Source organism: Agelaius phoeniceus, chromosome 22, assembly GCF_051311805.1.
Source record: "Agelaius phoeniceus isolate bAgePho1 chromosome 22, bAgePho1.hap1, whole genome shotgun sequence".
In the NCBI taxonomy this organism is placed as follows: domain Eukaryota; kingdom Metazoa; phylum Chordata; class Aves; order Passeriformes; family Icteridae; genus Agelaius; species Agelaius phoeniceus.
In genome coordinates this window covers 3,266,902-3,294,075 of record NC_135286.1, presented here as the reverse complement: position 1 = coordinate 3,294,075, position 27,174 = coordinate 3,266,902, and the positions used below count along the sequence as shown (strand labels likewise).

At 47.2% G+C, this 27,174-nt stretch overlaps 1 protein-coding gene across 2 annotated transcripts; it reads right to left on the bottom strand.

Annotated features, from left to right (window-relative positions):
• Nucleotides 1-219: 219 nt before the first annotated feature.
• On the bottom strand, nucleotides 220-26,705 carry THRAP3 (thyroid hormone receptor associated protein 3). 2 transcript variants are annotated; one of them, XM_054648169.2, is made up of 13 exons: nucleotides 26,564-26,705; nucleotides 21,544-21,602; nucleotides 17,436-17,518; nucleotides 13,741-13,901; nucleotides 9,691-10,596; nucleotides 7,557-8,297; nucleotides 6,842-7,014; nucleotides 6,285-6,396; nucleotides 5,959-6,043; nucleotides 3,497-3,681; nucleotides 2,704-2,896; nucleotides 1,970-2,116; nucleotides 220-1,702 (listed from the first exon to the last, which is right to left on the bottom strand). In XM_054648169.2, exons 4-13 carry the CDS (start codon nucleotides 13,875-13,877, stop codon nucleotides 1,481-1,483), a joined length of 2,901 nt encoding a protein of 966 aa, XP_054504144.2. In that variant the 5' UTR covers nucleotides 13,878-13,901; nucleotides 17,436-17,518; nucleotides 21,544-21,602; nucleotides 26,564-26,705; the 3' UTR covers nucleotides 220-1,480. The 2 variants fall into 2 exon arrangements, with proteins under 2 accessions (XP_054504144.2, XP_054504142.2); XM_054648167.2 differs by having other exon boundaries at nucleotides 1,970-2,119; nucleotides 26,564-26,704.
• Nucleotides 26,706-27,174: the final 469 nt, after the last annotated feature.

The following is a 27,174-nucleotide window of genomic DNA, read 5'->3' as shown; positions in this document are numbered from 1 at the left end:
GCTCCTGGTGGGAAGGATGGAGCTGCTCCTGTGCACGAGTCACACAATCCCTGCTGGCAGCAGGCAGGGCCTGTGGCTGTATCATCACTGTCCCCAGGCTGCCAAAACAGCAGCTGAATTATCTATTAGTGCATAAAACCCAACAGGGAGTTGCTCCCCTGTTGCTCCTTGATCCTTTCAGGCTCCCACCCAGCAACTCAGGACACAAACCAAGCAGAGTTACACCTACGACTTATTTTATTGTATTTTATTTGCATAAACAAACTTCGGGGCTTTGCTAAACAGGAACTGTTCAAGTCAAAACAAACCAAACTCTAGCTGGTGTGTGGGGAACAGCACAGCAATCCTGGGGAGAGGGACAGGGGGAGCACGGGCACGGCTGTGCCTCCCCGCCCAGGCTCAGACCTGGCCGGGAACCCTCACAAACTGCTCCAGAATAAAGTAGAAGATAAAAAGAAATGCATCCTAAGGGCCGTCCTCAACCAGCTCAGGAGGAATCTGCTTTTTTGGTTTTATAAAAAGATTAATAAAAAATACTGAAAAATTCTCATCTCCATTTATATTTTTCCCCAAGAAGAATTCGGAAGTTCCTTAGAAAACTGTGTCACCTTGGAAAGGGCACTCGGGTCACAACCAGCTGCAGGGAGGAGACACAAATGCTACAAGCAGTTTGGGGTCCAGCACACACCAGGCCTAATAGTGAACACAAACAGTGGCCAGAAGTAGGGTATAATTTTTTTTCTCTTTTAAACCATGCTAATTTTGTTAACTTCCAACATAAAAGGAAAACAATAATTTTTAAAAGGCCCTAAACTCAACTGTTACATTAAAAAAAGTTAAAAAAAAAAAAAAAAGGTCATAGCAGTTTGGTCCCAACAAATGAACATTTAGATGTTTACTCACATGCTTCATTATTTTCTTATTTATAAGAACCAAAAATAGTTTCCAAAATTATCTCTGAATTGATGCTACTACGTATGTAAAGGCCTAAAATAAGCAGAATTTAGAAAATTGAATACACAATAGGGGAGGAAAATTTGAGCGGGCGAGTGAACCCCGACTATCACTGGGTCAAATTATAAAAGAGAAACAAAATGTCAGGACAGGTGAGGTCAGGTGGGCACAAACTAAAACCACATCGTCCTCAAAGCCTGTTACCAAAAAATAACCGACCATCCATAAGGTCACAGAGAAGGGAAAATCTGGGGTCTCACCCAGCGCTTGACCGTATCCAGTCCAGAAGGGAAGAGAAGTCTTTGGGAAGAGAAACTCCAGGAGCGGATCCGAGCGTAAATGATGGATCAGTCCCAGTCCGTGCTTGGGGAGGCTGAACTCTGGAAATGCAGTTAAACAACGTCGGGATGGTTTCCGAGCTGCTCTCCAGGGCTCTGCTCAGCACGTGGGGATCACCCTGACACCCCAGCACCAGCCTGACCCCTCCCCTCCTGCCAGAGCTCCCAGCACCGCGCGGGCCCCGCGGCTACTCGGCCGTCGTCTGCAGGGCGTCCTTTTCCTCCCGGTTTTCCGTTCCGCTTTCGTCGTCTTCGATTTCTCCCTCTTCCCCACTGAACTTGTCATGAGCCCACTTGGGGCTGGTGCTGGACTTGCGGAACATGAAGCGGCCTCTTCCCCGGGGGAAGGCGCCACGGCCGCGGCCCCTGTTCACCCACTTGTCCGTGCCCTCGCCCTCGCGGTCGTCGTGCTGCACGGGAAGCCAAGGACAGCAGGTGAGACAGGCTGGCACCGCCCTGCACCGCGCCTCTGCGACCGCCCTTGGGGGTCCACTTAATGGGAACCACTCTACAGGGAGCAGGAACGAGCTCTCTTTAGGCAGGAGCCGGCAGCCGCCCGTCAAGCGTCACCCGAAGCCTTACCTGGTGTGTCAGTGACAGCGGGTGCCTTCGCCTCTAAAGCACCTGAGACCGGACACACCGGGAGCACGCGGGTGTCTCAGCACCCAGGTACGTACCAAGTAGTATTTCTTGCTCTTAGGTGTGTACTCAGGGTCCCACTCCTCCTCTCTGCTGCGCTTCTGGAAGTCATTGTTGCCGCCACTGTTGCTGTTGTTGTTGCCTGAAAAGTTGCCTCTGCCCCATCCTCTCCCTCGAGCTCTGAACTGCTGCAACAGCAACACAGAGGACAAAAATGGAACAGCTGCAGAGGCAGAATCCTCCCACCCCAGCCAGCTTCCAGGGCTCCTAACATTCCCACCATCCCATCCAAAACACCTCTAAAACCCATCACTAAAGCAAGAGGATGGCTTTAATGTGGCCACACCACCTCCTGCACTCTTGGTTTTTGGATTTTCAGTTCATCTGATCACACAGCACATCACAGCTCCTGTAAAGCTGATGAAAATCACCCAGGGGCATTTCCAGGACTGTACATGGACTGCACACATGAGCATGGCCAAACCCCAGTGGAAGCACAGCGTGTGGCCATTGGGCTGCTCAGCATCACTAATGCACAGAAGCTTCCAGGCTTTGTTCTGCTGGAGTTTGCTGCCCACAGCACAGCCCCAGCAGCCTGGTTTATGCTCTAAACCTGGAGTGATTACACTGGGGCTCATCAGCCTGAGGGCTTCTCCTCTAGGGTAGCTTGAACTGACAGAGCAACACACAACAGCCACTTCCTGCCCCCTCTGGGAATCAACCCTCACGGCACAGGTGGAGACCATTTGGAGCAGGGGTGGAGAACACTTACAAAGGTTCCTCTCGCTCTTCCTCTCTCATTTGGACCAGAGAATTCCTTAGTCCCAAGCCGGGATTTGTCAAAGCCTGTGGAGCTCTCCTCCCTCTCCTCAGTCTCCTCGGGATACTCCTCTGCTTTGACGGAGTGAGAGGACCACGACGACGACGAGCTGGACCTGGATCTCTCACGCACCCGTCGGTGTTTCCTGTTCCAGTGGTGGGGATGGAGGGGAGTGGGACACAACAGCATTAGGCACTCAGCTGTGACCCATCAGATACAAAACCACTTCTTTATCACTGTCTTATCAATGCCATGCTCTCCTTTTCCTACTACAAGAGGAAAAGCCATGGTAAGAGCTCAGGCTTTAACACAGGGCCCAAGACCTCTCCTGAAGGAACTCGTTGCTCCTTCCTAAGGTGTTTACACCATCTGCTCTCAGCTTAGCATGCATCCATGGAGTTTTAGTCAAATGGAAAATTAAGCTAATAGAAAAGGATTAAATGAACATCAAAGCCAAGTCATTTTAACATGGCTGTTTCTCTCTTGACACAACAGGAACAAGAAGGAAAAGTGACTCACCCATCCTGACACATGGAGCTTTCCCATCTACCTTTTACAATTATTTAGTGTTTCTGAGAGATACAATGATAGCGAGACGACACGCAGAGGGGTAGCTCAGGCCACTGGAGGAGTTATGTCACAGGTGCACAACTGTGTGCACAACTGTTGTACACGGTGCCATCTCCAACCTGAGCAGCAGAGACACGAGAGGCACAAGGAAATGGCTACTGGGTTTCCTACATACTTTTTCTTTGAGCCTTTGTGACTTTTCTCCGTTTTCTCAGTTGATCTTTCCCTTGAGTGACTTGAATCTCTCGAGTCCACCGACTCCCTGGATTTATCGCGTTTAAGATCTCTTTCCTTATGTTTTTTACGGCGTTCAATATCAAGGCGCAGATCAACAGGGTCGTCCTTATATTTTCCTTCAGCCTACAAATGCAGAGGAGAGGGAGGGCAGAGTTGAACACAAGGTCTGCAGTGCCCCAGCTCAGCACCATTTACTTTGCTTTACTGACTGCACAGACTTCTGGAGAACTGGAGTTTAACTGAGCACTAATGAATATTCCACTTTAAGATGTCAAATAATGCACTATTAAAATAAGTCTGTCAGAATTCAATTTTCCTACACTTAAAAATAACTGATTTTTAAAATTTTAATCTCCTCTTTAAACAGCATTAAAATAAACAGTCTGGTAGAGGGGAGGGAGACATGGAAGCTGACATTTATTGTACACCACAGCCAGCAAGGATGTGAACAACTTGGGAATCCCATGCAGCTCATTATGGACCACAAGGACAGTGTGGCAGAGCCCTCTGACAGCCCATGGGTGCACCTGAGGTCCTGCTGACAGTCTCACCTGGGCAGGGGCCAGAGGGATTTGAACCCCAGATCTAAAAGTGACACTCTGGGAGAAGCAAAAGCTCTTTGCTGCTTGGAGCTACCCAAGATTAGTGATCCAAGGGGCAGGAGGAGGCCAGTGAAATGCAGCATCCAAGGGGTCTGGGAGAAGGCCAATATCCCATGGATAGGAAGGAATTACTACATCTGTCAGGAAGATTTACTGGGTGCAGATGCCACCTACAGCTCCTTCCCTTGGGCTGGAGGGCACCGTGTGACAGGTGCCACAAAGCCCCACCGACACACTGCGTGTCTCCCACAGTCCTGCCAAGTCTGCTAAGGCAAGCTGGTGTCTCACAGAGCAAAAACCCACCAGCTGCATGAAAAATTAAAACTAAATTTACATTGCTAATTAAAAACAAACATAAAAGACACCTGGCAATGCTTGCTTTGAGCTGTATTTAAATTGGTACTTCAAGAAGGGATTAGGAGTTTCTTTGGGAAAGGAGCAGTTGTTGTCCCTGCTCCTCCTTTGAGCCCTGTGGCACCTGGGTGAGATTCTGCTGCCTGCCCTAAGTGACAGTGGCTGTGGTTTGACAAACAGGTAATTGGGCAGCAGGAAGCCTTACACCATGTTGGTACCAACACCCAGCCTCAGCCATTGCTACTGCATTTACACAACACTCATCCTGGGAACTGTACAACTTGATATGCAACATACATCAAATTAATTGCCTTCAATTAAATACAAAAGGATTAGTAATTCTCTAGCTGTTAAATTTTTACTTACATGAGTTTCTAACCACTTTTTTGTTTAAATAAATATGTCAAATAACGCAGGAGTGAAAGCAGGCATTTTGTTTTGATATTTTGCTCTTCTACTTTCCCCAGGCAAAGAGCTTTAATTTCTACTCTGAGAATAAAACTGCTCCCAACACGATGGATGTCAGATAAGTGACAAAATCAGCAGCAGCTCCCTTATGTGGCACAGCAAACACCTATTTGGGTTTGGGAGGGCACGTCTGTTTCACGGAAGGCTGGCGAGCTGTTTGGAAACCACGTTTATAACACACTCTGCCAAGCTGATGCTCAGAGTTCAGGCCCATCAAATCCATCTCACCATCGTCCATGTCAAGCCACAAGTGTGTTTGGAAAAAATCGAAAACAAATATGAAACAAGTAAGGTTTCAGCAGGACTGGTTAAAATCTCTTCAATGTAAATATGTATGAAGGTGAATAAACAAAGGTTAAAATCTCAAACATTTTACGTTAAGCCTTTTTTATAATTGTTTACAGTGAGTGCAATGGCTTAACATTCATCTACTCAGCAAAGCTAAAACACTCAATCCCAAATGCTCTGGATCTAAGACAAGTGCTGAATGTTAAAGTAACAGCAATCAACAGAAATGGCACAGTCAGTTGTTAGAACAAAATTTATCAACTGCTTAATAGTGTATCTGCTTTAGCTCAGCATTTAGTTTTACTTTCCTCTTTTTGACATGCATGTCTTTGAAAACATGGTTGGCAAAATTGCACGTAACAATGGAGTTAATCATACTTACAAGCAGAAAAATATCACAAAAAGTCTCTTCTCTCATCATGGGCACTTGTTCCAAAAATCCTCTCTTTTTTCTCAAGCTCACCTCAATTGATTTGGGGTCATTTACCATAGTCTAACCACTTCACAAAGGTTGTTGATACATTTTTAATAAAAATTAACCCTTTGTAGTTCATTTTTAGAATTATGCCCATCCTTAAAAGAAAAACACAAACTTAAGTAGAGAGTAATTTAAACAAAAACATCACTGTTAAGTTCATGCCCAATGCACTCATTTTGTTGAATTAAACTAATCAGAGTAACAGTTCACCTTGAAGCCAGAATCTCTGGAGCTTTTCGATTCCTCTTGAGAGAATCCATGTTTTCTAAAAGTACTGGGAGATATATCTATCCTCCTAAAGGAAAAAACAAAACAACACAGATATAACCTTGCTCATAAGAAGAACCTGAAGATTTTAGATCAAATGTCCTTTAAAGCAGACCAGTATTTCCAAAGGTATTTAAAACTTCCCATATTTTTCCTTTTTTTGGTTGAAGCTAGTTATATACTTGAATTATTCTGGAATTATTCCAGAGCTTAAGAAATGAAATCTGGAATACTTCTGCAATGTTAAGGCAGTGTCTAATGGCACCAACCTGTGGATTTCAGGGCTCTTTTTGTTTTTAGCTGCATCTTGTTCCATTCCTTTCTTTAGATATTTGGTAAAGCGTTCGTTCAGCGTCATAGCTGAAGACCCAAAGTGATGCTCTGTCAGGGGTTTGAACAAACAATACCAAAATATTAGTGCCAGTTTTGTAAAAAGACAAAGCCCACCCATCCCACAGCCTGTTAAAACCCAGGTGCAGGTCAGTGAAGCAGCGTGGGGATGAGCTCTAATGCTGCTGACAAACTGCAGTTTCAGTTTTTGGTGTTTCAGTGAAATGAACACAATTTCTTCAAGCGAGTCACAAACTCATCAGAACACAACATTCTAAGTCCCAGACTCTGAATATTGCTCAGGTAAAAACAAGAACACCTTCTGTCTGTGCAGAGGAGTATTTATGTAAATAAAGATGATCGTGATCATGCTGCTGCTCTCATCTCTGGAATATCTGCTGGAAAACAACTGCAGGCATTTTGAGTGCACAAACCCCACTGATTTGGGCAAGGCAGGAGTGAACCTTCCCCGAGGACACACGGACTCCTGACCCACCTCTTACATGATGGACTATAGTCACTATGTGCTGAGCAAACAGTTCAGAAGGGCTGCGCTGCGACTGAGCCGACTGGATGTGATGGAAAATGGAGCGGAATTCCTGCTCTTTCTTGTTGCTGTGCACAAGATCCCGGCACAGCTTCCTCTCCTGAGCCAATATGCCACTGGGACTGGAAAAAGAAGAGCCCATGAAACAGAAGAATGGGGTGAAGGAGAGCAATTGAAGGTGTTTAATTCTGCAGGAGCTGGGAGCTCACTGATGGTTTATGTTGCTATTAGGGAGGCACCCATGAGTACTCAAAAGCATGAGCAAGGAGTTCCTTTAAACATCCCTAAACACACTGCTCCAGGTTCCTGTGATAATTCAGGTCACTATTCTAATGCTGCATGGAGAATAAGAGTAGTAAAACACACAGCAGAGGATCAAAGGGATTTAAGCAGCACAATAGCTCCCCTGAACAACTCAGCTTCCCTCAGCCAGAAGCCACTGAGTACCTGACTCCATCTGGGGTCCTTCTCAGAGCCTGGTACATCCTAAACTAATCTTACACAGCAAAGGTTAGGAAAAAGTTAATCTCTAGCTCCCCAAACCACAAATTGTGATGCAATATTGCTTAGCCTTCCTCACACTTGGCAAGCACATGGAGATCTCAGGAAGAGAAACAGGAAAAAACATCACAACTGAGACTGCTCAAAAGCTGGAGATCCTTACCGTGCAAGATCCTCATCGAAGGAATCCATTCGAATATTGACCTGGGCCTCACGAGTAATGGAAAAGGAGGATTTGCCAGGAGTTAGCCCCTCTACTTTGGTGCCTGGCTTCTCCTTCACCTCAGAAGCCTTCCTTGGTGGAGGGGAAGAGCTTTTTTCCTGGCTTGACTTGTAAGTGGTCACTCTAAAATTCTTTTCAGGTACAAAACCCCTGTGACCAGGTTCATTTCTCTTGGATCCTGATCTCTCTTCTTTTTTGGATCTTTCAGAATAGCTTTCCTCCTCCATTTCATCAGACTTCCTTTGCTTCTCTTTTCCAGGTGGCAGGAACACCACACCTTCCCATTTTCCTGACCTATCCTCTTCTTGACTTTTACTTGAAGTCGCTACGACTTTAGACATAAATTTGGGCTCATCATCAAATTCCGAATCTTTCCGGCCCTTTGCCTTGTCTTTCTTGTCCTGCTCATCTGTTTCATCTTTCCCATAATGACCTTCCTTGTGGAACTCTGGGACCTTGAGCTTGTCAAAGTCATCCCTGAACTTGTAGCGCTTGGGCGACTGGCTGCCGCGGTATCCCTTCTCCGAGTCAGCTTTCGATCCGTACGAGTCAGATTTTGCCTTTCCATCTGTTGATCCCAACTCAGAGAAATTCCCTTTTTCTTTACTTTTTTCTTTCTCAGCATTTGTTACTTTCTGGTCTTTGTCTTTCCCGTTCTCAGTCTTCTGCTCTTCCAGATACCTGATCATAAAGAGACATTACAGGAGGTTTCTTATTAGAGCTCAACGAGGTCAATTCTTCAGTTCAAAGAGTCAAAACTTCAGAGAACCAAGCTATGCATGTACTGAAAGCTGCCTCTAGGCCCTAAAATAATTAAAATGTCAAGCAGATTACTCAGCCTGAATTCAGACTTTTGTTCTCACTAAATTCAGCAAATGTACAAGGAGATGGATATGCAGAACTGATGGAATGAGGCTCAAGGACAAATCAAACCCAGCTGACCCACAGATGTATTGGAAGGAAAAGAGGAACATCTTACCCACTCTGTTTATTTACTTACAAACCTGGTTCAGGAGAACAACACATCAAACCTTTGAAATTGGACTGTTCTGCTTTTAACAACATACTGGAAATAAAAGCCTCAAAAGCTACTTCAAATTTGGGATGCAAGTTTCATAGGTAAGCTAAATATTTCATGACAGACTGCAAACACAAATAAAAGCAAACAGGTTAACAGAGGAGAATATGCTGCTGGGAGAGATAAAACACTTCTGTTGAGAACAATTCAGCTGGTTTATAGCATCTGAACAGTTTTAAAGCATTCACAAATCAAAACCCTGGCTCTGTGGGACAGCAGGAAAGCCCACGGACACCAGCTCCATGCTTTGGAAAGTCCAAATAAAGAGTCACAGGAGTTTTTTCCCCTTTTTAAATTTCAGACATCCTTAATATAGAATCACTTCAAACCATCTTTAAAAACAATAAAAGACTTGAAAGCACTTGTAAATAGTGCTGTATCTTTTAAAACAAAGTGTCACCTTTGGGCACAATCTGCAGTGGATTAATCTAGAGAATGATGGAAGCAGATGCCTCCTGCATGGAAGGCTGTCTTCATTTTAGAGATGTATTTGGTGCTTTAGCTTCTCATCCTACCCACACACACAGGCACAAGCACTGCAGCTGCACCTGCCCCACGCTGTTTGCAGCAGGATATGCAGTAGGATTTAATTAATTTCTTCTAATTTACAGTACCTAACAATTCCAGAAGGCAACACTAAAAATGTCTATAACCAACACGTATGTAACTGGGAAATGTGAGCTTCCAGCTGCCAAGAAACCTCCTTGGGCAATCTCCACTTCAAATGTTCATGGGCTATGAACATTTTTGCAGGGAATATATACAATCTTTAGAATCATCCAAGTTGGAAAACCAATTCCAACTTCCTACAACTCTGGGCTGGTTTTTTTCCATAATTCAGAAAGGGCCAGGCCCAGAGCTGGCAGTATGCTGGCACAGCTTCCTAGCTAGAGCCTGCCCCAGCCCCTTGCCACGCTCATGGAGCACCCACATGTGCATCTGGCTCCTCAAAAGCAACCCAAAAAATAACCCAACACCACAAAACACATCACTTGCCTCTTGGAGAAGGCTCCTCCCCCGGGAGCCGTGCCCTCCTCCTTCGGAGCGGCACCATACAGCGAACTGACGGGTGTGGGGCTTTTGCACACCGGGCTCTTTCTGGTGGGGCTCATTCCTGCCGAGCCGTGCTCGAAGGGGCTCTGGTGGGAGCCCCCCTGGAAGGAGGTGGAGCCGCTCTGGGCAGCAGAGCCCATCGGGGACGGGCTGGAGCGTGGTGGGCTCGGCTTCTGCACGGGGCTGGGCCGGGGCGAGCGCCGCCGCACCACGACCGACTGCAGCGGGCTCTTGAGGGCAGGGCTGCGCTCCCGGGGGCTCAGCTCCGACACCGACCCTCTGGACGTGGAGCCCGTGCCATAGCTGCTGACATCTTGCCACGCTTTTGATCCCTCGGATGCCTTGGCATCTTGAGCCCCGGCTCCTGAAAACTGCTGCTCCTTAGACTCGTCTCCTTGGTTGTCTCCCGCAGCCTGGGATGCCCGGGCATCCTTGGAGGATGATTTCTTCTCCTTGCCAGATTTACGCTTGGAAGATTCAACCCGACTGTGATTCGAGGACGAGCGGGAAGAGGACGACCTCCTTGAGCGGTCGGAAGATGATTTATCCGAATTCCTGGAATGGCTTCTGGACCTTGGGGAAGGAGATCTCCTCTTGGGCGAGCGGGAGCGCGACCTCCCCCTGCGAGGGCTGTAGGCCTGGCGGTAGTTTTGCCAGTTGGATCTGTAATTCCCATATCCTCCTCGGTTGTACTGGCCCCAGGGGTAAAACCCTCGGTTCCGGCCACGGAAATAATACGGTCTCCGGTATCCTCTGTTATGGCCTCTGAAATCACGGTTCTGATAGACCCGTGGGTGGTTCCTTTCTCTGTTGTGAGATGGAGAATAGGATCTTGAACGAGACCTAGAACTGATTAAAAAAAAAGAATTACACCATTTTTTTTTGTTACAGTTTTTTTTTTTCATAATTTATTTTTGGAGTTTATTCTTCTGCCACAACTTTTTATTTGAAGACATATTTTTAAAAGACTTTGAAAAACTCATTTCTAAGCTTTTAAAAGAAAATCCTTTAGGTTACCCTTATCTGATTGAGGTATTACACTTTGCCATGAACAAATTGCAGTGGAAATAACTTGTACCTGTGATACTGTCAAGTATTTGATTTCAGGATCATTGCAGAGACCATGATAAGCACACTTTGCTCTCTATTTTGCTGGGATGAAAATGGCTGTTATCCAGCTTCAGAAAAAGTGACAGATCTCAAGCATCCAGCCCTTAACAATTCAAGGTCATGGTTATACCTCACCCACAAAGAAGTAATTTTTACACAAATCAGACTACTGTTATTGCAACAGACCCCAAATCTCCCTCTCTTGTCCCAACTTCAGATGCACTTTAAAATTCGGATAATCCAGATGAAACTTCACTTTTTAGTCAGGCAAGTTCAATAAATGGCTACACTCCAACAGCAGCAGGGCAAAGGGCACGCTGCCCTGTGGGTTTAAGCTCCCAAAGGTGCATCCTGTGGCACCATCCCATGGCACCATCCTGTGGCACCATTCCACCATCCCATGGCTCCATCCCATGGCTCTATCCCTTGGCTCTATCCCATGGCTCTATCCCTTGGCTCCATCCCATGGCTCTATCCCTTGGCTCCATCCCATGGCACCATCCCATGGCACCTTTCCACCATCCCATGGCTCTATCCCATGCTCCATCCCGTGGCTCCAACCCGTGGCTCCATCCCACGGAATTCCCGGGCAGGGACAGCTCTGGGACACCTCTGCCAGGCACCACCAGGTGCCGCTGTGGACGTCCCTGCCCACATCCACAAAACCCGAATCCCGGAACACACAAACCCTGGAAAAATGCAGATTCCAGTGACTAACTGTCCCAGCAGCTTCTCCCATTAAATTGCTGCGGTTGTGTAACTGTTTAAAGGTCCCGTTGTAGCTCAGATGCCAGAGCTACAGGAAGGACTGGCCAAACTAGGAAGTTGAAATAGAAAAGAGATTTTTTTCCGAATGGAATTTTAGTAAATAACATTCATTGGAATGGTTTCCACAGCCCTTTCTTGCACTCCACAGCCCTTTCTAGCTCTGACACACACGTTGGTCGTACTCCAATGGACATGAACTTCCTCACACAGATCTCACTGCTGCTCCTCACCTCTCACACCCCAAACCCCCAGAAGCGAAGGAGAACAACCTGCTGTTGGAATTCCTACATGGTTAGCACACATGTGCAGTCAGAGATGAACTTTAGTTCTGTTTTCATTTCTTCCTCCTACCAAACAGGTCACAGTTTAGCAGGAAACTCTTATTCATACTCCAATCATTGCTAACAAACAGCTTAATGACCATTTTAACAGATTTTTCCATCCTTCAAACAAGTAAAAAACTTATCTGAGGCACTTCTTCATTCAAACAACAGTGACCAGAAGGAAAAGCAGAGAGGCAGGAGGCAAGGACCAGTTATAAGAAGCTCTAGTCCAAGGCATGAGGAGCAGAGACGCTCAATTTTCAGACAACTGCTGCATCTGGGATCAATTATCAACAAGGACCTGTCGTACGACGCTTCCAAAATCTGTTCTAGTGATTTAGAGAGGCTGCAGCAGGAAGATTTCACTCCAAAAGTTGCAGACTATTTACCAGAAATCTTTTTAGAAAAATACAGTAAAAGTTATGCAGTAAAAGAAGCACCAAAAGTGGTAATTCCCCCAACTCTGCTAGCCCCTAGAACTGTAGGCACTGCACTGCTCCAGGGCTAAATCCCCAGCATTTACAAGAAGTGAGAAATAAAGTCATAAAGAAAGCAGAAGATACTAGGCAGACTCCAACACAGCAATGTAACTCAGGATAAACAGAAACCTACCAAAAGAAGAATAAAATAATTTGTGGTGCATCCTGAAGTACACAGCAATGGCCTTTTATGCTGAGATCCCACCAGACCTACCTTGGAGCACATCCCAAGGCCAGGCAGAGGGGCTGGGCTGGGCCGACCCCCTCCATTCAGACTCCTTTTTTTAAAAAAAAGGAATTATTTATAAAGCAGAAGTAGCTTCAGCAGCAGCAGCAGCACAGAGGAAACAATCAGGTTTACACAGGGTGCCTTTTTCTCAACTGCCAAAGCTCCTTCACTGCTAGGAGATATTCCCAAATGAGCATGGATCTTCCAGCATTCCAGCTTCCTTCTGCAAAGGGCTCGGTTGGACTCAAGTCTCCGCCTCTAATTTAGTTTTGTCATGTCCTTCTTTCTCCAACTGTACATTCATCAGAGCTTCTGTACTTTTAAAATCTCTAACTGGTAACACTTGCATGTGTTCACAGCCCAGAGGTTTTCAGAATACGTGTGAAAAGGCAGGAGAACACCATTACACCCCCTCCAACTGGAATGGCTTTGCCAGATGCAGAATGCTTAGCCAAAAGAAAAGGAAAAAAACAACATCCAGGGAAGACACAAGCCTGTAATGGCCTGCTCAGAAGCAATTCAGGGAGACAGGAACAACTATTACAGATATTAATAATTTCTTAACATTAACTGCAGCAAAATTATTTTTTATTCACTTTATTCCTCCAGGAGGATCTTCCCTGTTACCTGGCTTCTGTATGCCAAGGGGAGGAGCAAGGGAAGAACTGGAAAGGGAAGAATATTATCAGAAATATATCAAGAATTGTTCCCACCTTTCACAGCAGTGTCTAAAACTGATATTAAAACTTGCTTGAATTCACTTCTCAAGAGGAGAAAACCACACAATGACATCTACCAAGACCCTTGAGTCTGGGATCCATTACATTAAAGCCTCCATAAAAAAGTCAAAGTCTCAAAATAAAGATCTTGACTGTGCTGACAAACATCATACTCTCCTATTTATTTATTTGTTCTCCTAAGTGACTGAAACACCCAAAGAGCACAGGTTGGCAGGAAGCAGCCTGACCCACAGGACGTTATCTGTCCTGGGATCTAATCGAAATCTTTCCCTGGAAAGGAGCTAAGTGACAAACCACCTGCAAGGGAGGAAAAGCCCTGTCCCACCCTCTGGCTGCACACTCACCTCAGTCTGCGTTTCCTGGAGCGGGAGATGGAGCGGGACCGGGAGCGGGATTTGGAGAAGGAACGGGAGCGGGACCTCGAGCCCGACCTCGAGCGCGAGGAACGCGAGCCAGACTTGGATTTGTTTGTTTTAGACATCTCTGCAAGCACCTGTCAGTGCACCTGAGGGAAACAGGGACACAGAAGTATTTGAGAAATGAAGCATGTGGTTGATAGGAGAGGACAGGCAGCACCTGGCAGGCTGACAGACTCCAGGGACGTGGAGCTCGATAAGGCTGGAAATAGGAATGTTTGAAGTGCTGCTAGGAACAGATGAATGGTGCTGGGCTCAGAATAGAAGGTTTATTTCAGTCTAAAAAGGAAAACTGCAAAAAGAATAAAAGGCTCTAAACTCAGAGTAATCACAAATGAGAGTGTGACAGTTGAAAGCACCAAGTTAATGCAAACCTGGGAAGGGGCAGGGCCACGGTGCTGGCTGAGGCAAGGACACCTCTAGAGGCAAACTAGTCCATGGAAGTGAAAATTCCATGTAATTGCAGCCACATCCCTGTCTGTGCAGCCAGCTGCCACTGCTTTAAACGACAGGGAAGAAATAAAAAAGCTCAGCATCAAAAAACCCACCCCATAAACTTTTATCTAAACTTTCAGAGGCAATCAAAAAAGAGTTGATACTCCAAGACACAGGAATGTGACCCTCTTTGCACAGCTCTGCTCAGGTTTAGTCCTGTCCTCTCTACTTGTGCAGTTCCTGCAGTTGCTGTGATCAGTCACCAGTGTGGATCACCCAGCCAGGAGTTCTGTTGCAGCCAAAATAAATCAGATGTCCTTCCAAATATTCAGAGAGAGAAGAGATTACACTGTAGCACTAAATGACTCAAAATAGCTGTAATTATGAGTTACCTGGGCTATTTTCAGGCATGTATCCAGGTAAAGGTTAGAAAGTCCCTTGGAAGATGATTCAGGGAATAGTCTGACCACACAAATCTTTCAGCTACACCCTCCCTGATCTGTTCTCCTTTACCAACGAGCAAAATTTGCATTAATTGCATATTCAATAAGTTACCAACAACCTTTCCACTTACAATGACTAATGAAAAAGAGCCAGAAATAAAAAGGAACCATGTTAGCACAAACTTCATCTTTTTTTTTTTACCCACTGTTTAAAAATAGAGACATTCAGGTACATAAACACAACTGATCAAGTGTGGCTGCTGCTGTTATACCCATTTTAAGGAAATTCCAGAGGACTGACTTGCAATGCCTTCACTTCCAGAGGCTCTCCAAAATTACATATATGGTTACTAAAGGCTTCAACTTCTGCCAGGGCACTTCTAGGAAAAACACAATGTCTGGGACAGGAGCAGCTGCTGGGAGAGTGGATGGTGGTTCATCACCAGAGCTGGGACTTTCTAGAAATGGGAAGCTGGCTTTTATTTTAAAAAATCATGTTACATGCTCCTGTTCTTCCCTTTAACTACACTAAAGATGTTAGATCAATTCAACTGAAGTATTTGAATATATTCCACATCAGAAAGCATGCAGGAAAAATAATAAAATTGATGTTCCTGTTCTGTTAGGAAACAATAGATGTTGTTTTATTCCCCATTACCCCAGGAATGAAAATCGAAAGATACTGCTACTGAGAACCAAAGTTTGTTCCTGTGCTTGGAGATTTTTCAGAGAAAGAATGTGTGAAAGGAAAATTTTTAAGTATTTCCTTTTAATTCACTGACTATGTCTGTTGAACCACTTCCTGCAACACTTCCTACTCTGTTGCTCACAACAATCCAACGCTGAGCATTGGAAACCAAAACATGGAAGAGGAGAAGAAAGAAATGGTAACAGGAACTACTGCAAGATACAGAAGATGTGGCACCAACTCTCAGGAAATCCCAAGAAGACCCCAAAATAGATTTTTAAATTACCACTTTGATCTGCTTAATAGCTTTTGCCTTTCACTTTGATCTACAGCACTTCCTAGCCAAACCACCCTGGTGTGTGCAATGTGTGCCAAACACTCACGTCCTGGATTCTTTATCTCTGCCAACATTTTAAAGTTGATTCATTCCTAACATATGAAGTAACTCCTACTAGGATAGAAACAGAGTTGCTATGCTCCACCAGCACTTAAAAGGTTAAACAAATTGCACACTGGAGTCACGTCAGCTCCCCTGAGCTAACTGCAGTTGTAAACTTACTGTGATACACATTTAGTTTTAAGAATGACTGACTCAGATAAATTATGTTCAGCAAAATACCCTGCTCTGAAAGCATCTGTTCTTATAAAAAGGATTTTGTATGTTTTAAATAAAGAGGTGCCTGTAAGTGAAGCAAAGACAAACTCTGAGCACAGCAGTGGCTGCTGACCTCCCATTCCCATTCTTCCCTGCCATTCCTGTTTTTCCCCTGCCCACGGAGCTCCTGGAGATGCTGGGTCTGGCCCTGAGCAGGGACTGCAAGCAGAAACATTTGCACAGTGCTATGGGGACTCATCTTTAATCTGCCCTGCCAGAGTCCCACCTCCTTCCTACAGCTACAGAACCCCCCGAGAGCAGCTCCTCCTGCACCTGGGAAGGGACAAGGCTGAAGCTGCTGCCTGCTGCAGATCTCCTCTCCCAGCAGGCAAGCGTGGCTACACTCATCTGGAAGGCATGTCCTGCTGGGAAGCACTGCCAGGGATTTGCAACTTTTGTTTTTTGGTTTGTTTCCTCTGCAGGCCCAGTTCTAAGCTGCCCAGCAGATCTTCCCAAGGAGTGTAGTGTCCCATCCAAAAACATCCTGGTTTTGGATGTCATCTGTGTGCTGTTTAGAAGCTGTGGTAAAGGCACCACCCCCTGGGAAACAGACACCTGACAGCTTTGTTCATCTGTCATAAAACCACACTGCATAGAGCAAACTTTGCTTTCTGCATTCCCAAACCCTCAGGGCAATCCAGCAGACCACTGATGGAAACAATAGAGGAGCAAATGCTCCCACTAAAGTACCAGGATGGACTTTGCCCAGAAGGCAAACTATTGTCAGGAAACAGTGGCAGGGAAGTTAATGTTTTACCTCCTGACAGAGCCCAAAAGGGAGGCACAACTCTGCTCCACTCTGCAGCAATGAAAAAAGGTCACCACTGAGAGACTCTCACAGCTGGGCCCTTCCAAGAGCTTCCACAGCTTTGGAATTTAAATGTTCACAATAGTTAAGGAAAACTTTTAAAGCCACTGACTGAAATCACTGCAATGCTCAAGCTAAGAGCAAAGCTGGAGGAGGGCACATGGCACAATATGGGATTTAACACTTAGATCAGTGTGACATTTAATAATCTGGCCAGTTATGGTATATGGGGGAAGCAGTGCTCTTCTCCCAAAAATCACCAGGGCATAAATCAAGAGATTAATCAATATAGCATTAAAAAACCAAAAATAGGTACTACTTCTTCCAGGACATCCAGGATTTTTTCACTAAATTGTTCTACTTTACTCTTATATTTTGCAGTTACTTAGGAGGACAAGTCCAAACATTCCAAGACACAAGGCTGATAATTTTCTTCTAAACCTGCTCCGTATTTTTTGCACAACAACAATGAAAGCAGAATTTTACCATCAGTCTAACTTGTAGCATGCCCAGAAGAGAAGATAAAAGAAGTCTATTAGAAATCCCAAGACAGGCAGTTTTACCTCTTGTGAATATTTTATTTGCTGTGCTTACCTGCTTGAGCAGGCTCACACCTTGCACCCTTCTGTCAGATTTCACCGTCTCAGCTTTGTCAATTAGGAAATCAGGAAGAAAACCTGAAATGAGAAGAAAGCACACCTTTGTACATGCATTGCTGTGCTGCCACCAGAGGTGAACTGGCTGCCCTAAGCTCCTGCTGCACCCAAAAGATTCATCAGATCCTCAGTGTTTCAGGGAACACACACACCACAGCTGACCAGGAATTTTTTCACGGACTTTTATGGAAAATGTAGGTTTCAAAATGATCCTTTCATGCTTCCAAAATTTCAAATCCTCTTCCTTCCTTGCTCCACCTCCCCTGCCCCATGCCACCTGCTGTGACACACATCTGCCAGTGCACCTGTACAGCCGTGCTGGAGCCATTCCTCTCAGCCCATTGGAATGCTCTTACTGGGCTCAGGACTAAGGATTTTCCCATATTGTTAAAGGAATCCACAAGTCAACAGAAACAATTCTTTTCCTGACAATTCATCCATCAGTATATGGCCGTCATCCAAGGGAGCCACCAGTCCACTGGGAGCTTTTCTGACAGGTCTACAGTTACATTTCAGAATCCTTCCATGCACTGCTGGAGGGGCAGAGGTTTTAGGAGAGAAAACAACAGTAAACACAACCTCAGAAATTACTCCATGTTATTAAACCTCTGAGCTAACAGCAAGAATGTCACTTACTCTGTGTTCAGCCATAAAATAGACTTGTTAAAAGGTATTAATTTCCTGTCCTTACTTCACTGAAAGAGTGCAGTTTTCAAGTAGCCTTGAAACCTTTCTCTGAACTGGTGATTAAGTTTTGTTCTTACCCAAGAGGAAAGGTGGAGTTGCAAAGTTTAGTGATTTTTAAATCCTGCTTACCAATCTTGGGAAAAAAGCCACAAAGAACACACCACAGAACTGTTTTTATTATTTTTCTGTTGTCTTGTCCATCAGTCTAAATGTCCACAAAAAGAAATCTCAGCTTGTATCATACAAAAATCTTTGACTTTCAGCCTTTCACAGTGGCAGAAAGAATTTGCGATATCCATTATTTCTTGCTTTGTGACCCTGGGGCTCTGGGGTTTTTTTGCCTATTTCCCAAACACCACTGTTACCACCACAATCCCCCACACAGAGGTGTCATCCAGAGCAAAACCTGGATTCTCCTTTGGAGAAAAATACTATTCTTGTGTTTAGAGCACTATTACAGAAAAAGTAATCAAGTCAAGACACAACAGGCAGGAGTAGCAAACCTTTCTTTCAGATAGTGAAAGGAAATTGGGAAATGTGCTCAACGCTCTGTGCTGAAGTGGAAATCATAGTCCAGGAGTTTCTTATTCCAGAACACTGTAAAGAACATTTCCATGTGCCAAGTCATGGGTCAAATCGAAAACATTGCTGGTTGTCAAAAAGCCTTTTTCCAGGAATCTGTTCCCTTCTTCCAACTGGCCTGTGTTACTTTGTGACTCTTTCCATCTTGCACTCCGTTGTTCGAGGTCTTTCAGGCAGCAGGAGTTGGGATTTCAGCCCTTCCCCAGCTGCTGCAGAGCAGCCCTGCCCAGAGCAGCCAGCTGGCACATTCCAGCTGAGCCCACTCCATGCCCAGGTGCCAGTGAGGATCCTGCACCACAGCTGGCCAGCTTGGACAGGGAATGCAGCATGCACCTCCCTGCCAAGGCAGCTGTTTGAGTTCCTATCTGAGCAGAAACCCCAAAACACCTGGAAACAAGTGACACGGCTCATGCACACGCCTCAGACACAAGCAGTGTGGTGAAATTCATTACAGTGGTTTCTGTTTATCACACAGTGCTTGCAAACACTCAGCTCATCAATATTAAATGTTTTGTAAAAGCATTTGTAAGAAGGTCTCTGGAAGTGCTGTAGGAAAACAAAAATTTGCTTTTTACTGGCCAGCATTTGAGTGAAGCCGTTGTGATTTATTTTGCTGTGAGGCCCAAAGCAAATGAGGTGGCACCTCATTAGAGAGCACATTTCTGCCCGAGCCTCTTGGCATCCATTTGGTGTCACCAGCACAGACATTCAGCTCAGGAGGAACAGCTGAACTGCTCCTTCATTTGCTCAACACCCCTCATTATCAGGAAAGAAAAAAAAAAAAAGTAATTCTCCTTCTGCCAGCTCTACAATTCCTAATCCCAAGCCCCAAAACCCAAACAAGATTAGTTCATTCTGAAAAAAACTAATAATCCCACAAAATACCTTACAAAGTGTGCTCTGTATAATGAGGCAACAACAATCACTGCAAAAATAAGCTTATAAAGAGTTGCAGCTCTCTCCATGTCCCTGAAGTGCAGCAGCAAGTGCAGAGAGCAGGCTCATCTTTGTTAGCTCAGAACCCAACTCTTAACACCTCACTTTCTACTGGATTCTTCTTTTTCAAGCTAATTTTTGGTGCAAGATGCTTAAAGTATGTTCTTGATATCAGTGGAAAACTTGAGGGGAAAGGTAGAGCCACCTGCACAGTTCCTACAGCCAGCCAGGGAGGAGCAAATTAAAATGTTAATTCTAATCAAATTTCATTGAGGGAACAAAAAGCAGAATGATTTCTCTTCCCAGATCCAATACCAGTGTGTTTTCAGAAGATTTATGACACACATTAACCAAAGGTACAACTACACCTACCGACCTCCTCAGCAAAAAATGTCCCAGACAACACTGCTAAAAAAAAATTACCAAAAACCTAACCACAAAACAGAGTGTTCTACCCTAACAAGAGATAAACATCCAAAATTATTCTGCCACAGCAAGAGAAACACAAATTTGTCAGCAGCAGTTTCAATTTCTCTCCAGTCTATGTGCTTTCAAAATGAAGATCTTCCTTCAAGCACATTTGGGTTCTCACATCATTAAACAAATCCCTAAAGAAGTTTAACCCTGAGCTCCAGCCCTGGGTTCAGATAATTAGAAGCAGTTTCTGTGGAATGGCTGGAAGAGTATTTACAGGTTCTTGTGGAAAGAACTGATTCTGCAGACTGTAGTGCTGAACAATCCCTTTCCAATTAATGTGACCAGCTACAAACCCCAATCAGTGACTTTTTGAAACTGGCTTTTTGAGAGACACTATTTTACAAATGTTTGAGCTTTAAAAGTCATATGTTGTTATTCAGACAGTTTAGTGACAGGGAGCTCAAGGAAACAATCCAAGAAAAAGCTGATTAGAAATCTGGGTGCTTTTGTTACAGAAGTTGGGCGGCTGGAATTTCTGTTAAACACAGAAGAAAACAGCCATAATTTTTAAAAAAGGGAAAAACCTATTTCATCAGCTTTTTCTGTCCAAATTTACAGAGCTTGGGAAAAGCAGAAAGATCAGGTCTTTCCCCAAATTGATGGCTTCCTCACAGGACAGCCCTGCTGTTCTGAGCAGTTTTGGATGCTGGGAGGGCTGGGAATCCATGCCTGGAGTTCTGCAACCCCCACAAGAAGCAAGAAATGGTCCAATTTACTCCCCTTAAGAAAACTGTCCACAAATTAGTTAACTCAAGGAATTCAAACTTGTGTGTAAGTGAAGTTCTCAGCAAAGGGAGGATGAACTGCACCCTCCAGGACATTTCCATCCTCTCAGGTGTCTGCCAGCTGGAGCCCAGCAGGCGCCACGCACGCTTAAAAACGTGGAAGTTCTGCTTCCAAATAAACAGCAAGTAACAGCAAAACAGTTTGACTGGGGGTTCTTTGGAATTTCTTCTGCAATACACAGTATAGTGTCAGCCAAAAAATCTCCTGAGGGATTACAACTCTCCACACATTTAACCTATGAAAATACAAACTCCAGCAAATGTCATTTATAAGCTGAAAAGAGCAAAACTACTCACATATTCTCAAGCCAGCACTTCATTTATCTCTACCTTAATGGGAATCCCACTACCTCAGGGATTTCCATGACCTGGTATAACATTTAAAGTTCTTTATTTATTTTTTCTAATTGTGGCATTATTGTAAGGACAATGCACCAGACCAGGCCATCCCTACAGTCTGACAAACTTCAAAACAGAGAGAAATGCCCATCCACAGGAATCCTGTACATATGGAATAAGTTTATTTGAACAATTATTTGAACACTTATTTGAACAATTTTCCATGCTGTATTCACGTACCTTGTACAAGTGTCCCATCAAATCTGCTTCTAAACACTGCTTCTTTAGAAGCGATTGACCTAAGTAAAAAAAGGAAAATCAAATTTAAACCAAACCAAACACTGGTAAATCATTTTATTTTAGCAGCACAGGAAAGGATTCTGATTGCAGCCATTCATCTCAGCACTGTTTCTCAATAAAAGAAGGCCATGAAAATAACCTCATCTGATCAGACAGTGCATACACAGGTCTTAACTCGGGAAACCAACCTCACCCACAGCCCCACAGGAGCAATTACTGTAATTATTTCAGGTGTAAAATACAATGTATACCATGGCACCTGGTATCACATGTCCAGCCCCGTGTTAAGGCACAGGTTAGTTAACATCATTAATGAATGAATTCCAGCCTGACACCCCACAGCCCCATCACCTCCAGTGCTCCCAGAGCAGCCATTCCTGGGGGGCTCCTTGCCCCGCTTTCCTCTGCTGCTTTCACTCAGCCAAAGGCAGGAGCGACCCCAGGCAGCAGCAGGAGCAGTGCCCAGCTGAGCCAGCTCCTCACCCTGCAGTCCCAGCAGGGGCTCTCTGGGGTTTGCACACCCACCTTACCCTGTAAATCATGGCAGGCTAAAAATGGCCGGGTGACGACTGTGGAGGTGAAATTGTGAGCAGGGCACTTGCTGTGGGATCACTGGAGCTGGGAGCAGGGCTGTGCACAGGCCGCACTCTCAGACACCAGAGAGGCACCAGCGGTGCTCAGGTGCGACAGGAGCAAGGGCATGGACAGAAAACTCCTCCTGGGGTGGGAAACAACCCCCAGAGCAGCCAGCTGCCATCTCTGTGTGCCATTAGCTTCACTTTTTTTTTTTTTTTAAGGCCCAGCAGCTTCCGGTTACCATGGAGTGAGGCAGCGCAAACACCATTCCCAGCTGGCATGAAATGTGATCCCGTGATTTCACTATTCATAGCTCTGACATGATAAAGCTAAATTAAGCAGGAACTCTTCACTTCTCCAAGCTCCCAGCAGTGACTCCCTCAATGCTCAGGCTCTCCTAACACAGTTTCTCTGTGAGGAGGGGGAGGATGTTTCCTTTAGGGTAGGAGACTCCAGACCCACACACCCAGCCTGTCACCCGGAAACAAAATGGCACCAGCTCCTTCCCAGGCACCCATCTGTCCTGGCACCAGCAGGAACAAAGACCTGATGAGCTGCTGGGGCCAAACTTAACAACTTCCTCATCTTGGGACTCACTACAGACTCCCTCAGAGCAGTTTAAGCCTTGCTCCCAGGCCTGCCCAGCACATGCACCACCGTGTCCAGGAACGGGGGCAGCTCAAGGGGCACTGGCACAGCCCCACTGCCAGCAGCAGCTGTCACACAGCCTGGCACCATCAAGCTCCCCAGGGAGCCAGAACAGCTTCTGTAACTGCCACCACCACTCCTTTCTCTTCCAATGCCCATGGCTTGAACGATGTGGCTAAATGTCCTGCAATTCCTGCCTCACCAAAGAACTCCCTGTATCGCCATAATTCTGAGGAAACCACACGACCCAAACCCCACATCCCTGCCCTGGCACGTGCAGCCATTAAACACAGCTCAGGATACTGTAAACTTTTCCAGAAATGGAGAAAAAGTTCAAGGGCTCTGTGGCTGCTCAAACAATTAACGAGTTCCGACATGACAAACTGCCCTTTCACAAAGACAAAGCCAAGTGAGCTGAAAAATACTCAGACTTCTGCAAAACCACTCGATTCCTCCAGGGATACAACCAGGGAACATCACGGCCTTACAATGAAAAGCATCCTCAGCCTTATCCAGCCCAGCTCAGCACTCCCTAGGCCTCCCAAAGCAACATTTCTTTGACAACAGAGAAAGTGGGAACAGGTAAACTAAATTTAGATCTGCTGATGTGCATGGATTGTCACTTACTCTATGTGCTGGTGTTTTATAACCATAACACTTTTGTTTTCTAATAGCAACACCAATGTCAGAAAGTGTTCACCAGCTTTCCTGCACCTCACTGTGAGCCCACATGCCTGGCCTGACCCAAATGATCATTTTCTTTAATACTTTACACACTTCCTGACTTAAATCAGCTGGAGAAAGCAGCAGACAGCTAAATTATATTATCATAACCCCATCAGCAGAATATCCATTTTTTTTACAATACACATGACAAAGCCTTACTTCCATGAAAAAGAACTGGAAGTGAAGGTCAGGGCACATGGCTGGGCCAAAGCCCAGTGTCCAGGGAAGCCTCTTCCCAGACAGCATTGCTGAAGCACTGACAGCAGAACTGTCTTCCAGAGACACACAGCTCACAGAGAGGCAGGGAATTAGGAAGGATGGAAAACAGCAGGAAGTCAGCAGGGTATAACTCAGCAGAGACACAGGCAGACAAAGAACAGGGGCAGGGATCCATGGCTGCTCCAGCTGCTGCTGCCAACAAGTCTGGGTGAACACGTGGCTGCAGCCAGAGCACCACTGCTCGTTACAGCACCTTGGGAAGGCACTTCCTCCCCAGGGCCAGGTCATCTCTTCACAGATTCATTTAGGTTGGAAAGGACCTCAAAGATCATCAAGTCCAGCCTGTGACTGATCCCCACCTTGTCACCCTGCCCAGAGCACTGAGTGTCACATCCAGGTGTTCCTTGGACACTTCCAGGGATGGGGACTCCAAACTTCCCTGGGCAGTCCCTCCCTCCCAATGCCTGACCTCCCCTTGCAATAACCTGACAGGTAAAAGGTTTCCTTTCTGGATCTCTGGACAAAAAGGATGTGAAAATGAGATAAGGGGCAGCCCTGCACCTCCCTCACCCCATGGACCAGACCCCCAGCTGGAGGGGAAGGGTTCAGACCCCAGAACTCTGCAACCCCCTGTGACCAGACTGCAGCATTTCCAAATCACACTCATGTGGAGCAGACACCAAGGCCCATCCACTGGAGCACTGCCTCAGGAGCAGCATTCCCAGCCTTCAGCTGCCTAAGGACATTGGAGGAAACTGTTCAAATCAAGTTCTTACTTGCCCTCCCTGTTCCTGCTGAAGTAGGGACAATAATTCCTAGAAGGAAGGATGCAATTCAAAAATATCTAACAGCACCCAAAGAAATGTTAGACAAAAATCACAAGGCCCTGGACCCTCCAGAGGATCCTATGACACAAAAATGTACATTTGCAAAAGCTCTCTACACTAACTGTCCTGTTTTGTCCTTTCATCTGCTGTGAGATTGTGCAACCCATCAGAAAGGTCACAAAGCCAGCCATTTCCTCACTCCATGCTGGGCACCTGTGAAGTTCCAGAGCAGGACACAAAGCAACCACAGAAGACTCCAGGAGAAGACACTGCTGTATCCTAGCATTTGCTTTCCTGTGCCTACACTGACTCTCTTTTGGGAGGCAAAGCTTTGAAACACCTTTTGAGTGAGCGGAGCCAAGGCTGTGACACCCAATCCCTGCGAGCTGCTCTCCCAGCCCAGCACCCACCAAGGGCACAGTAAAGCCCACCCGAAATGTCACACACCATCAGCACTGACACAGCATCTGCCCTCGCTCCCCATGAGAGGGAATTCTCAGGAGTCCTTCCAGAGAGGAACTGGATGATTTAATTGTGCTCTCAGGGAAAGCAGCCTGAAAATGTCCGTTTGCTGATGTGACCCTGCTGCTGCAGCAATAAAGGCTCTTCTCTTCCAGCACCAGCTCCCAGACAACCCAGACCATCTTCCAAATGGTTTTACATTGTTCATTTAAAGCAGCAAATCTGTTCTCGTGCCACAGCATCTGGCACATCACTGTACACATAAAAATCAAGGAGTCCCCCACCTCTGCCAGGTCCTGAGATGATGGTGTTGCATACAAACACACACACAAGTTCACCTGCTCCTCCCAAGGCAGGGCACAGGGAATGGCTTCACATTGAAAGTGGGTTTGGATTGAAGATCAGGGAGAAATTCCTCTCTGTGATCCTGGCACAGATCACCCAGGATCCCTGGAAGTGTCCAGGCTGGGGTAGGGGAAGGTGTCCCTGCACATGGCAGAGGGTGGGATGGGATGAGCTTTACGGCCCATTCCCACCCAAACCATGCCATGATTTGCTGATGCCATGGAGCGCTGCTTACTCCACACTTACCACGTCACTTTCCACAGAAACACCCAGAACCCCATCCAGGACGAAATACAGTGACAATCACCTTGGGCAGGCTTCAAAACGCATATTTAGAAACCTCAACTACGTTCATTTCCCCAAAACACCACGAACTAGCAGAAAAAACCCTTTATCAGTACATGGAAAACGAAGACTCAGGCTTCACACGTGTGTCTGAGCCACTGCAACGCCTCTTCTGCCACATCGCCTGAAGTTCAGCCAAACTTCACGAGCAAGCGGACGCAAAGCGGGCAGTGAGAGAGCACCGATCCTGATCCTTCCCGCCGCACCGGGAACCGGGCGGCGCTGAGCGCCGCGGCGGGAGCCGCACACCCGCGGCGCTTGGGACGCGGGGGTGATGGCCGCGGCTCCCTCCAGGTGCCGGGCCCCGGCAGCGCCTCCCGCGCCGCGGGACACTGGGACAGGACCTCCGGGACAGACCGACGAAGAGGAGAACCTAAAGGGCGCGGCCCAGAGGCGCGGGCGGAAGACGGGGATCTCCGGGAATGGGGCAGCGGAACAGGCTGCGAAAACCACATCGGACCACGAGCGGCTCTGGGAAAGGGCTGGGCAGGCCCAACCGGCCCCGGGGCCGCGAGGAGGCGCCAAGGCCTGCCCGGGCCCAGGCCTACCACGAGGCGCCGCTGGGGCCGGGCCAGAGCGGTCCCGAGAGCCGCGAACGAGCCTCGCCCGGGGATGTGCGGGGCCAGGACACCGGGAACGGGGGGGAGCAGCGCCGCGGTGAGGCCCAGCAGGGGCGGGAGGGGGGAGTGGGCAGAGCCGGGGCGAGGCGGCTGCGGAGGGCGCGGGGAGGAGGGAGGGGTAAGGAGAGCTCCCGGTGGCGGCGGGCAGGGCGGAGCCGGACCCGCAGACCCCCCCGGTGCCCCTACACTCACCGGCGCCGCTTCGCCGCGGCCCCTCCGCACCAGGCGCCCCCTCCGCCTCCGCCTCACGCACTTCCGGCCCGCGCGCGCGCTCTGCCCGCCCGCGGGAGCCGCCGGGAGCCGTAGTCCGGCCCGCACAGCGCGCCCCCAACCCGGCGGCTCCGCCGCACTACAGCTCCCGGCGGGCGTCGCGAGTGCCATTCCGCCACTTCCTCCTCCGCCCGTGGCGCGGCAGTGCGCGCAGCCCTTCCGGCGGGGAGCGGCACCGCGGGCGGGAAATGGCGGCGGGGGCGGTGACGGGGAGCGGCCTCCCTCGCCGTGCGGGCGGCCAGGGCGCGGCACGGCCCTCGCCAAAGGGGCCTTGCGGGCCCTCTCCCGTCCAGCCCTAATGTAACCCTCCCAGTCTGTCCCACGTGCGGCTCCTGAGGGCCTGGGAGGGAAGGGGCAGCCACGGGACAGGGCCCTGCTTGCGGGTGGGGCCGCTGGGATGAGGTTTCCCCCGATCGCCGGGACGGAGCTGATGGAGCGGGCACCGCTGGGAGCTCCGGGGGCGACCCCGGGCACGGGGGCAAACCTGCCCCGCTGCTGTGGGGGCCGGGAGAGCGCCCTGCCCTGCCCTGCCC